The sequence below is a fragment of the Piliocolobus tephrosceles genome, chromosome 4, assembly GCF_002776525.5.
Source record: "Piliocolobus tephrosceles isolate RC106 chromosome 4, ASM277652v3, whole genome shotgun sequence".
Classification (NCBI taxonomy): Eukaryota; Metazoa; Chordata; class Mammalia; order Primates; family Cercopithecidae; genus Piliocolobus; species Piliocolobus tephrosceles.
Window position 1 is genome coordinate 154,308,264 of NC_045437.1, and position 10,608 is coordinate 154,318,871.

Sequence of the window (10,608 nt, forward strand, 5' to 3'; positions counted from 1 at the left end):
CAAGCCCTTACATATGACTGTGTCCTAGCCTTCCACCTAAGTCAGGGGTACATGCAGGGTGCAGTGGGGGAAGGGGACAGCTGGGCAGAGTCCCCTGAGCCAGAAGGCAAGTGCTGGTCAGCGAGCCGAGGTGGGCACTGCCACTACACAGCTCCCTTTCTCAAAGGTGCCAATCCCCCCTCCCCCCGCAAAGAGTCAGCTGGGATCTCCGGGCAGCAGGCCAGGCATCTGGCCTGAGGCTACCACCTGGATATCAGGGGAGGGGGCAGGCACTTTGCTGAAAGCTGCTCATTTTGTTTTTAATACCCTCATCCTATAATCCAGTGCTGTTGCTTACTATTTATCCCCCAAGTACAAAGTTGGGCGATGTCTGGGCCTCTGTGGTTCCTGGGTGAGTGCAGGTGACGAGAGAAAAGTGACTCCTGACATGCAGAGGGAAGACCTGCTAGAATAGGCGAGTTTAAGACACCAAAGGTGCGAAGGGGTTTGGAGGAAAGGGGTTCCACTGTTCACCTGCTGCCCTCCACCGGCCAGCTCTCTCTCGGGCCAGGGAAGCTGAATCCCCTGGCTGGCCCGCCCTGAAGAGGGCCACAGAGGCTGCAAGCAGGGCTCCAAGAGGCGGTACGCAACGGATTTCTCCGGGCATGGGGCAGGCAAGGTTTCAGGAACTCTGGAGAAAAGGAAATTCTCATACTTCTGTTACCTTAAGAATCTTGGGGTGACTGTTGGGGCAGAGGTGCGGAGTAGAGTGGAGAAGGGAAGGGAAGGGAAAGAAGGGAAAGAAGGGAAGGGTGAGACCAAGACTCAAGGCAACCTGGGAAATCACCCGATCATCTTTTCCACTCTCCTCTTCGCACTCCCCAGATGAAGGTCAAAAGATTCTTTCCCGTTTCTTCATCAACCTGAACGGAGCAGTGACACTTACCCTTGCCCTGAGCCCCGTGCCTCTGGCATGGCCACTCTCCATTCTATTAGAAAATTATTTTCACCCTGTTCAGCGACTGCTGCACATTTAGTGTTCCACGAACATTATCTCTGATCACCCTCCACAGGGTAAACTTGTGTCTCATTTTACAGATGGGGAAAGCAACGCTCAGGGAAGTTAAATTACTCGTCCAAAGTCACGCAACCACTCAGCAGCCAGAGAGGGGATGTGAACCCAAACTCCAAGTCCCCTCCAGGTTTCCGCAACTCACTGGGAGGCTCACACTTTCGCGCTCGCGCCCCGCCTCCCCGTCCCACCCCAGCGAGGGGCGCCCAGCCCGCCTCGAGAGGAGCGTGCCTCGGCCGCTAATCGCGCGCCGCCCCCGCCTCCGTTTCACTGCCTGGAGACGCCCTGGCCAGCTTAGCCCGAGCCGACTCCCGCGGCCGCGCGACGCCGCCGATTGGCCGGCGGTAATTACGGGCACACTCCGGGTGGGGGGAGGGGCGAAGGCGGCCTCCCGCGAGCATAAATTATGCAAATACCCAGGCGCTGCACGGGGATGACCTGCCGCCTCGCTCCATTCACCCGGGCTGCCGCGGGGGCGGAGGTGGCAAAGGAGGGGGGGCGCCCATTGTTGCGCCGGGTACTTAAGGGGTCCTGAGGCCAGTCGTGTGCCACACTCGGTGCTCACACGAGCTGATCTGATCGCCGGCGACATCACTCGGGAGACAGGTCGGGCGCGTGGTTCCTGCAGGCGAGGCGAGGAGGCGAGGCCAAGTTCTCCGTGCGCCCCTGCACCCTTCCAGGCTCTCGCACCTGCAACTGGCAAAGAGTAACAACCCCAGGCTGTTGGGAACGTAAGTGCGCCCTGGCGGCCCTGCCCTCAGTCCGGGCTGCAGCTCTCTGAGCGACTTTCTATCTGTCCGTCGGTCCTGCACAGCGCAACGATGCCAGCTCCCCTTGAGACCTGCATCTCCGACCTCGACTGCGCCAGCAGCAGCGGCAGTGACCTGTCCGGCTTCCTCACCGACGAGGAAGACTGTGCCAGACTCCAACAGGCAGCCTCCGCTTCGGGGCCGCCCGTGCCAGCCCGCAGGGGCGCGCCCAATATCTCCCGGGCGTCTGAGGTTCCAGGGGCACAGGACGACGAGCAAGAGAGGCGGCGGCGCCGCGGCCGGACGCGGGTGCGCTCCGAGGCGCTGTTGCACTCGCTGCGCAGGAGCCGGCGCGTCAAGGCCAACGATCGCGAGCGCAACCGCATGCACAACTTGAACGCGGCGCTGGACGCACTGCGCAGCGTGCTGCCCTCGTTCCCCGACGACACCAAGCTCACCAAAATCGAGACGCTGCGCTTCGCCTACAACTACATCTGGGCTCTGGCCGAGACACTGCGCCTGGCGGATCAAGGGCTGCCCGGAGGCAGTGCCCGGGAGCGCCTCCTGCCGCCGCAGTGCGTCCCCTGCCTGCCCGGTCCCCCAAGTCCCGCCAGCGACGCAGAGTCCTGGGGCTCAGGTGCCGCCGCCGCCTCCCCGCTCTCTGACCCAAGTAGCCCCGCCGCCTCCGAAGACTTCACCTACAGCCCCAGCGAGCCTGCTTTCTCCTTCCCAAGACTGCCCAAAGACTTGCTCCATACAACGCCCTGTTTCATCCCTTACCACTAGGCCCTTTGTAGACACCGTTACTTTCCCCCTCCCCTAGTCAGCAGGCAATAGATGGGGCCCCAGCTGCCGCCTCGGGACCCCCTCTCTAGGCGGAGGGAGGAAGCGGGAGCTTTAAAGCGGTCGGGGATACCTGAGCCGCTTGTTAGGTCGCTGCACACTCGCTGCGGCTGCCTCTTGGTCTGTTTCGCCAGCCCTCAGCCCCGGGCCCCTCCTGCCCGCCCCTAGACGGCCTTTCCTTTTGCACTTTCTGAACTCCACAAAACCTCCTTTGTGGCTGGCTCAGAACTGACCCCAGCCACCACTTCAGTGTGATTTAGAAAAGGGACAGATCAGCCCCTGAAGACGAGGTGAAAAGTCAATTTTACAATTTGTAGAACTCTAATGAAGAAAAACGAGCATGAAAATTCGGTTTGAGCCGGCTGACAATACAATGAAAAGGCTTAAAAAGGAGAGACAAGGAGTGGGCTTCATGCATTATGGATCCCGACCCCCACCACTGCAGGCTCGCTCTAGGAAGAACTGGAGACTCTTGCTTAGCTATTCAGGCACAGGGCTGGAGAGTACTTTAATTTATTCAAGATGCTTCATTCATATGAAAATGTATTTTTGTACATAAAGAGTTTATTATGAGCTATCAAAGTTTACATTTTTGTACTGCAGATGCTTCATGTAAATAAAAACTAAGAAAAAAATAAGTCACCAAGTTTCTTGTCTAATATTAGTGTCTCTGGGGCTTGTCTTGCTTTTCCCTGGTGGCTCAACCACTAAAGTGAAACAGTATCCCCACTCACCTCCAAAGCCTCCATTCCTGTTTCAAAAACAATTAAAAAATAAAACGCACCTGATTTCCACCAAGAAATGGATAAAGACAGACTAGGGCATTTGGGATCTATCATTCCTTTCACCTTGTAAACACAAGGGAGATCTTTCAGGCTCCCCATAAGCCAATTAAGACTTTTTAGTAGGGAATTAGCCCCGGATCCGCAGCTACCTGTTGAGGTAGGGGCAGTGGGAGAGTCTTTCTTTTGAGGAACTCCACATCAGCTGGCTCTGTGTTTCAAAGAGAGGGGATTAAAAAGATCAATACAGTGTGACCACTGGTTAGGAAATCCCAGTGACAGGTGGGCCTAGGCTAGGCAAGCAGAAGGGTCCACTCTTATAACAGCCTATTTAGAGGGGGAAATTAATTTGTAAACAATGCCTCCAAATTGTTGTCCATTGAGGCTGGGTTCACCCTGGCTGTGAGGTGTGGGATGAATCATGCTGGTGTGGTGTCCTGAGTGGGGTGTGTAGCTGCCTGAGATTGTGAGCTAGGGTTCCTGCATTCTCCTCAACTCCCATCCCCCCAACACATACACACACTTAACACCAGCTGTGACCCATAGTGGTGGGGAAGGGAGGGGCACACAGAGGGATGGCTTGGGTGCAGGGCTTCCTCAGCCAGGCCTCAGGGGCAATAGCTAAAGCTTTCATTTGATGCCAGAGAAATCAGCTGCCCAAACTCAGTGGGGATTTTTCTGGCTGCAGTGTGTTTGTCTGTTGTCTGACAATTAGCTAACAGCATCGGCTAGTAGCAGTTTTTGTTTTAAAATTTTAGAATGTGAGTAATTACAAGATGTAGTTCCTAAAATGCTTTTACTGACTTTCCTCAGCTCACAAGTTACCCTGTGTTGTTAGGACTAGATCTCGGCCAGGCACGGTGGCTCACGTCTGTAATCCCAGCACTTTGGGAGGCCCAGGCACATGGATCACTTGAGCTCAAGAGTTCAAGACCAGCGTGGACAATATGCAAAAGTTAGCCATCGTGGTGGTGCGCACCTGTGGTCCCAGCTACCCAGTAGGCTGAGGAGGGAGAATCACCTGAGCCCAGGGAGGTAGAAGCTGCAGTGAGCCCTGATGGCACCACTGCATTCCAACCTGGATGACAGACTGAGACCCTGTGTCAAAAAAAAAAAACAAAAACAAGTCTTTTTTTCCACTGAATTCTTCTTTTCATGAATATAGTGATTTAGTGGCAAGGATGCAGGGGAAGGTGGGAATGGGTTCAGGAAAATGTGTCCTGAACACCAAGTTGGTACAGTGAATGATATTTATAGAGAAAATACATTTGTTTAGGAGGCACATAGAAGCAGAGGGCCAGAGTATGGTCACTGATAGCAGGTTCTACTTATGGAAGCATTTTCCCTCCTCACATGTTATCACAGTGAGTTGGATCCACAGATCCATACACTAGGTCCCTGAAGGCATCACTAAGCCCAGCCATTGGCAAGGCACCCTCCTTCAGATACAAAGGCTACTACTTTGTAGAAGGTTCTGGAAAGTTGAATGCCTTCTCTAATCATCCCCAGAGAGACAAAGTCATTCAAGAAAATCTTCAAATCTCTTCTGCTAAAAGCTCCAAGGAAAAAGTCATGTTTCTAAAATAACCCAGCCCAGGGTCTCACTCTATTGTCTGTCTCAGGATTGATTCACTTGACTAGTTTTGTGTTTTCTGTTTTTCTAACGCAAATAACAAAATGGTCTGCATCAGATTTTCTGCCCTCCCATGCATAGGATGCTTGGAAGTGATGCCCTCTAGCTTTCTGAAGGGCCCAGGCCAGATTCAAGAAGGGCAAGTCTCCTATGGAGAGTCCAGCCGTAACATTGGCACACATGTCTGGGACAGGGGAAGAGAACAACAGATTGTATACTGATTATTGTCCAAGATCCTAGGGGAAAGCACTGGCAAACAGCTGCAGCAGGAGCTTGGCCTCATACAGCTGCATATGTGCAGCACTGGAAGCAGCGGGGAAGACCTTTACCACTGAGACTGAACATAGCAAATCGTATCCTCAAGTTTGTTGCCACAGTAGGCTCACAACTCAATATGTAGAGATGTAAGACCCAGAGCACCTTTCCAAAAAGAAAAGTCTTTAACAACATCACTGGTGGGGGGCATCTCTACTTCCACCAGTTAATACTATTCTTCTAAGGAAGTCAGCATATATGTGCAGCTCTTGGAGTTCTCAAATAGGGGAAAAGAAGAAATGTGATTAAAAATGCTTATCCCCACCTCAGGGACCTCTTTCTTCCTGCAGCAAACTCTTATTCATCCACAAGCCACCTGTGGAGGTAGGGGGTGGGGTGGGGGATCAGGGGGTGAGGTGGGAGTAAGAGAAGAGCAGGCAAGTTACTAAAATTTCCTACACAATGACAGAACATAGACCTCCCTGCTGACAACTATGTCTCTATCCTCCACATAGTCTTCCACTAAGCAACCAGCAGGCACTTCAGAAGGCTTCTTCATTCTCTATTTTTATCTCTACATTTATTTTTGCCCTGGTTTAACATATGTATTTGTTTTTGTTTTTGAGACAGTCTTGCTCTGTTGTCCAGGCTGTAGTGCTATGTCATGAGCTCGGCTCACTGCAACCTCCGTTTCCTGGTTTCAAGCAATTCTCCTGCTTCACCCGCCCAAGTAGCTGGGATTACAGATGCATACCACCATGCTTGGCTAACTTTTTCTACTCTTAGTAGAGACAGTGTTTCACCATGTTGACCAGACTGGTCTCGAACTCCTGACCTCAGGTGATCCACCTCCCTCAGCCTCCCAAAGTGCTGGGATTACAGGCATGAGACACTGCACCCAGCCAACATATATATTTGTATACATTGCTTCCAAGCCTTTGTGAAAGCAGGCAAGGGAAGATTAGCATGAACTAGTAAAATAAAGATTCCACCCATTCTCTTATTTCTTTCATGACTCTTTATCAAGCCCCTACTATGTGCTGAGCACCTTTCTAGGCACTGCAGTAACCAAGACAGACAAAGTTCTTGGCCCAAAGGAGCTTTCATTCTAGTGGGGAAAGGCAAAATAAATTTATGAAAGATTGGGTAAGTTCTGAGGAGAAAAAATAAATTAAAGAAGGTGACTCTGGAATGCCAGCGTGGGAGAATGGTTGCTCTTTTAGAAAAGGTAGTCAAGGAAGGTCTTTGAATGTTGTTACATTTAAGCAAAGGACTAGATGAAGACAGGGAGTGGGGAAGTCATGCCAGTATCTTGGGTGAGGGGAGCATCCCAGGGAGAAGGCCCGGCAAGGGGAAAGCCCTGGCCATGCAGCATATTAGAGGGACAGCAAGGAGGCTGACATGGCTGGAACAGAGGGCATGCCATTGGCAAGGATGGACAGAGAGATGGCGATATCATTTGGCTCTGTCCCCACCCAAATCTCATCTTGAATTCCATGTGTTGTGGGAGGGACCTGGTGGAAGGTAATTGAATCATGGGGGCAAGTCTTTTTCATTCTCATGATAGTGATTAAGTCTCATGAGATCTGATGGTTTCAAAAAGAGAAGTTCCCCTGCACAAGCTCCCTTTCTTTTCCTGCTGCCATCTATGTAAAACGTGACTTGCTCCTTCTTGCCTTCTGCCACGATTGTGAGGCTTCCCCAGCCACATGGAACTGTAAGTCCAATTAAACCTCTTTCTTTTGTAAATTACCCAGTCTCAGGTATGTCTTTATCAGCAACATGAAAACTGACTAATACAGATGGGGTGCACAGTCAAATCACAGTGAGCCTTATAAACTATTATAAGGACTTCAGGTTTTTTCTCAAGGTGATTAGAGGGCTGAAAGCAAAGGTGTGCTATGAATCACCTTATATTTTTAAAGGCCACATTAGTTGTTATACGGATGACAGATGCTGAGGCCAAGGCAGAATCAGGGACCTAATTAATCATCTGGCCATTAGTCCTAAAAAAAGGAGTATATAGTATAAAGCTGATGAAAAGTGGTCAGAACCAGGATACACTTTGAAGATAGAATTTCAGGATTTGTTGTTGAGCATGAAAGAAAGAGAGGAATCAAGGATGGCTTCAAGGATTTGAATTAGGAGCAATGTGGATACAGAACCTATCCCAGAAAGCCCTCTACAAATGGGTAATTTAGCCTGAAATGCTCATTTTAGTACCTAAAACAAAGATAGAAACATGAGTTTCGGGATCCGTATTAGTCTGTTTTCACACTGCTGATAAAGACATACCTGAGACTGGGCAATTCTTTTTTTTTTTAAAAAGAGGTTTAATTGGACTGACAGTTCCACATGGCTGGGAAGCCTCACAATCATGGCAGAAAGCAAGGAGGAGCAAGTCATGTCTTACATGGATGGCAGCAGGCAAAGAGAGAGCTTGTGCAGGAAAACTCCTCCTTATACTATCAGATCTCATGAGACCTACTCACTATCATGAGAACAGCATGGGGAAGACCTTACATCCCACGTCCCTCCCACAACACGTGGGAATTCAAGATGAGATTTGTGTAGGGACACAGCCAAACCATAACAGTGTCCATGAGCTAAAGACAGGTTGGTGCTCAAGAGAACCATAACTTTGTCTGAATTGGTGACTAAGATAAATGCCCCAAAGAAAACTTATGGCAAGTGTAGGGGCAGGGACTTATGGTGTCACAGCCAATGCCCTCAGTATCACCAACCCATCATCGCCACCCTAGCTAGCCCTTATGGAGCCCTTACCCTGTGTTCTGTGCACCGCTCTGAACAAACCACACATAGTAACTTATTTAATTCTTCCACCCATGAGGTTGATTATACAATTATCTCATTTTACAGATAAGGGAAGTGAGGCATAGTCAAATAACTTCCCTAAGATAACATGGCTAGTAACTCATGAAGCTGGGATTTGAACCTAGGGAAACTGGCTTCAGTGCTCCTGCTGTGGTTTCAATTATCTCTCAAGGAATAAAAATGAAGCACAGCTGAGTGAAAAGCTGGGGCTTAGCTTCAAGCCCCAATTTAACCCGGGAGTAAGCTGGATCATAGCAGGAGGCAGGACCACAGCTGCCACTCTAGGGCCTTTGGCTGAATGAGGAAAAGGACACATTCACCCTACTCCTCTCACTTAGGTAGGAGAGAACTAGCCTAAGAGGGTTTAAGGGTGAGTTATCTGGCAAACACCTGGGATACCAGTTTGCAGAACCAACAGAGCTAAGAACCTGGTGGCATCCTCGTGAAAAATCAGTTTCCACCAATCCACATCTGTCTAGAAAACCCCATACATTTTACCAGTCAGTCCCAGACATTTTTTTAGAAAATACATATTCAGTTGCTCCAGCCTCAGCCAAGCAGGGAATCAAGGCCACAAAGTTCAACACCAAAGAGACCAATTGTGAAGATTTTAGCCTAGAAGATGCTCCTGGTAAGTTTTACCAGTTGCCTGCAATGGCCATAAGCCAGTAATATGTCTAAGTATATCTCTCCTTAGGAGCTGTCACTTCCCAGAGAAGCTCAGGACAAACTCTCAGCTCAAGCACTGACTTTACCTGCTGCTTACTGGGCTGATGGTCAGGAGCCAGGCAACCCTGAAGGCAGGATGCTACAACTAGACATTGGGGTTTCAGATGGCTGAACTTATGCCATCCTTTTTGGCAGGGTACCGTTTGTCTTCTAAGGTCACTGTCTGGTTCAGATGAAGACCACTGTGTCATTGACAGATGTCATCTTCTGGTCTTGAGAGTAAGGGGAAACATGCATCCAGTTTATGCCAAAGTGGTCTCAAGTCTCCGAGATTCAAGCAAAAGAGGAGAGCCAGAGTATAATATTGTTTCATTGACTCAAATTTGATCTTCACTATGTCTAAAGAACTGCACTTGGCCCTTAATCATATGCTGCTTTCTTCTATTAGGTTAAACTCGTCCTGACACAAACTGAACACCTTCTGCATAGCCAGCATATGAGCTTGGTAGATTGTACTATTGTTCACAATTGTTGGTTCCTTCCCCCACTTTTACCGTGCACTCCTATGTAGGTTGATAGTCCTTCCTGTCCCAGTGACTTTGGCCTTGGTCATGGGACTGGCTTTGGCCAATGGTTTGTGAGTACACATAAGCTATGCCACATCCAAGCAGATGTTTTCCTTGCATTTGTACAGTTTGTCTTTGTCTCCACCTCTGCTTTCTCCAGACTCTGCTTTCCGCATGAGGACAGCAGGACTGAGAAAGTGGCCACCTGTGTTAGTTTATTTTGCATTACCATAAAGGAATACCTGAGGCTGGAAAATTTACAATGAAAAGAGGTTTAATTGGCTTACAGTTCTGCAGGCTGGACACAAAGCATGGCACCAGCATCTGCTCGGTTTCTGGTGAAGCCTCAGGGAACTTTAACTCAAGGCAGAAGGCAAAGCGGGAGCAGACCCATCACATGACGAGAGAGAGAACAAGAGAGAGCGTGAGCAAGAGAGTGAGGAGGAAGTGCCACATGCTGTTAAACAACCAGATCTCACATGAACTCAGAGCAAGAATGCACTCATTACTATGAGGACAGCATCAAGACATTCATGAGGGCTCCACCCCCATGATCCAAACACCTCCCACCAGGCCCCACCCCCAACACTGGGGATTACATTTCAATCTGAGATTTGGAGGTGATAAACATCCCAACTATATTGCCACCCCTTCAGCTTCAGCCCCAAATGAGAACTACCTGCTCAATTCCTCATCTCGGGGTCTGTTTCTGGGAGATTCAAAAAAACAAGATAGTCCAAATCTGAAATCTGTTCATAGCATTTTCCTCAAAGAAATCTGATCAAAACATGCTGTACCACATAACTACACCTGGCTCTTCCTAGAATTAAATCCAGGTGCCATGACTTGTATACTCACCCACCCCTTCCATATCACCTAGGCCTGGACCACAAGAGCCCTCTCACCACCCACCAAACACAGCAGGGCCTTTCATGACTCTATGTCTTGTACCCACTTGTCTCCCATCTGGCTATCCCCAGGCCCTCACTCATCCTTCAAACTGCAGCTCCAATGCCATCTCCTCTGTGAAGCCTCCTCGGATATCCTAGGCAGACTTAGTCATTCCAACTTCCTCTGGGCTCTTATCACACTCAGTCACCTTCCTGATTATTGCACACACAGTGAACCTGTCAGTTTCTAAGGGACTTCAGGTTTCTTAAGCCCAAGAGGCAGGTCCAAGTCCCCTAAGAGCCCTCTATATAGTCCTCAAAACTTATATACCATC

At 49.6% G+C, this 10,608-nt stretch overlaps 1 protein-coding gene across 1 annotated transcript; it reads left to right on the forward strand.

Moving 5' to 3' along the window:
* The first annotated feature begins 1,604 nt into the window (after window positions 1-1,604).
* Window positions 1,605-3,285, forward strand: NEUROG1 (neurogenin 1). The gene has a single exon (XM_023193894.2). It carries the CDS (start codon window positions 1,873-1,875, stop codon window positions 2,584-2,586), a length of 714 nt encoding a protein of 237 aa, XP_023049662.1. The 5' UTR covers window positions 1,605-1,872; the 3' UTR covers window positions 2,587-3,285.
* Window positions 3,286-10,608: the final 7,323 nt, after the last annotated feature.

Coding starts and splice junctions, on each gene's coding strand:
- NEUROG1 (XM_023193894.2), top strand. CDS start 1,873: ATGCCAGCTCCCCTTGAGACCTGCATCTCCGACCTCGACTGCGCCAGC.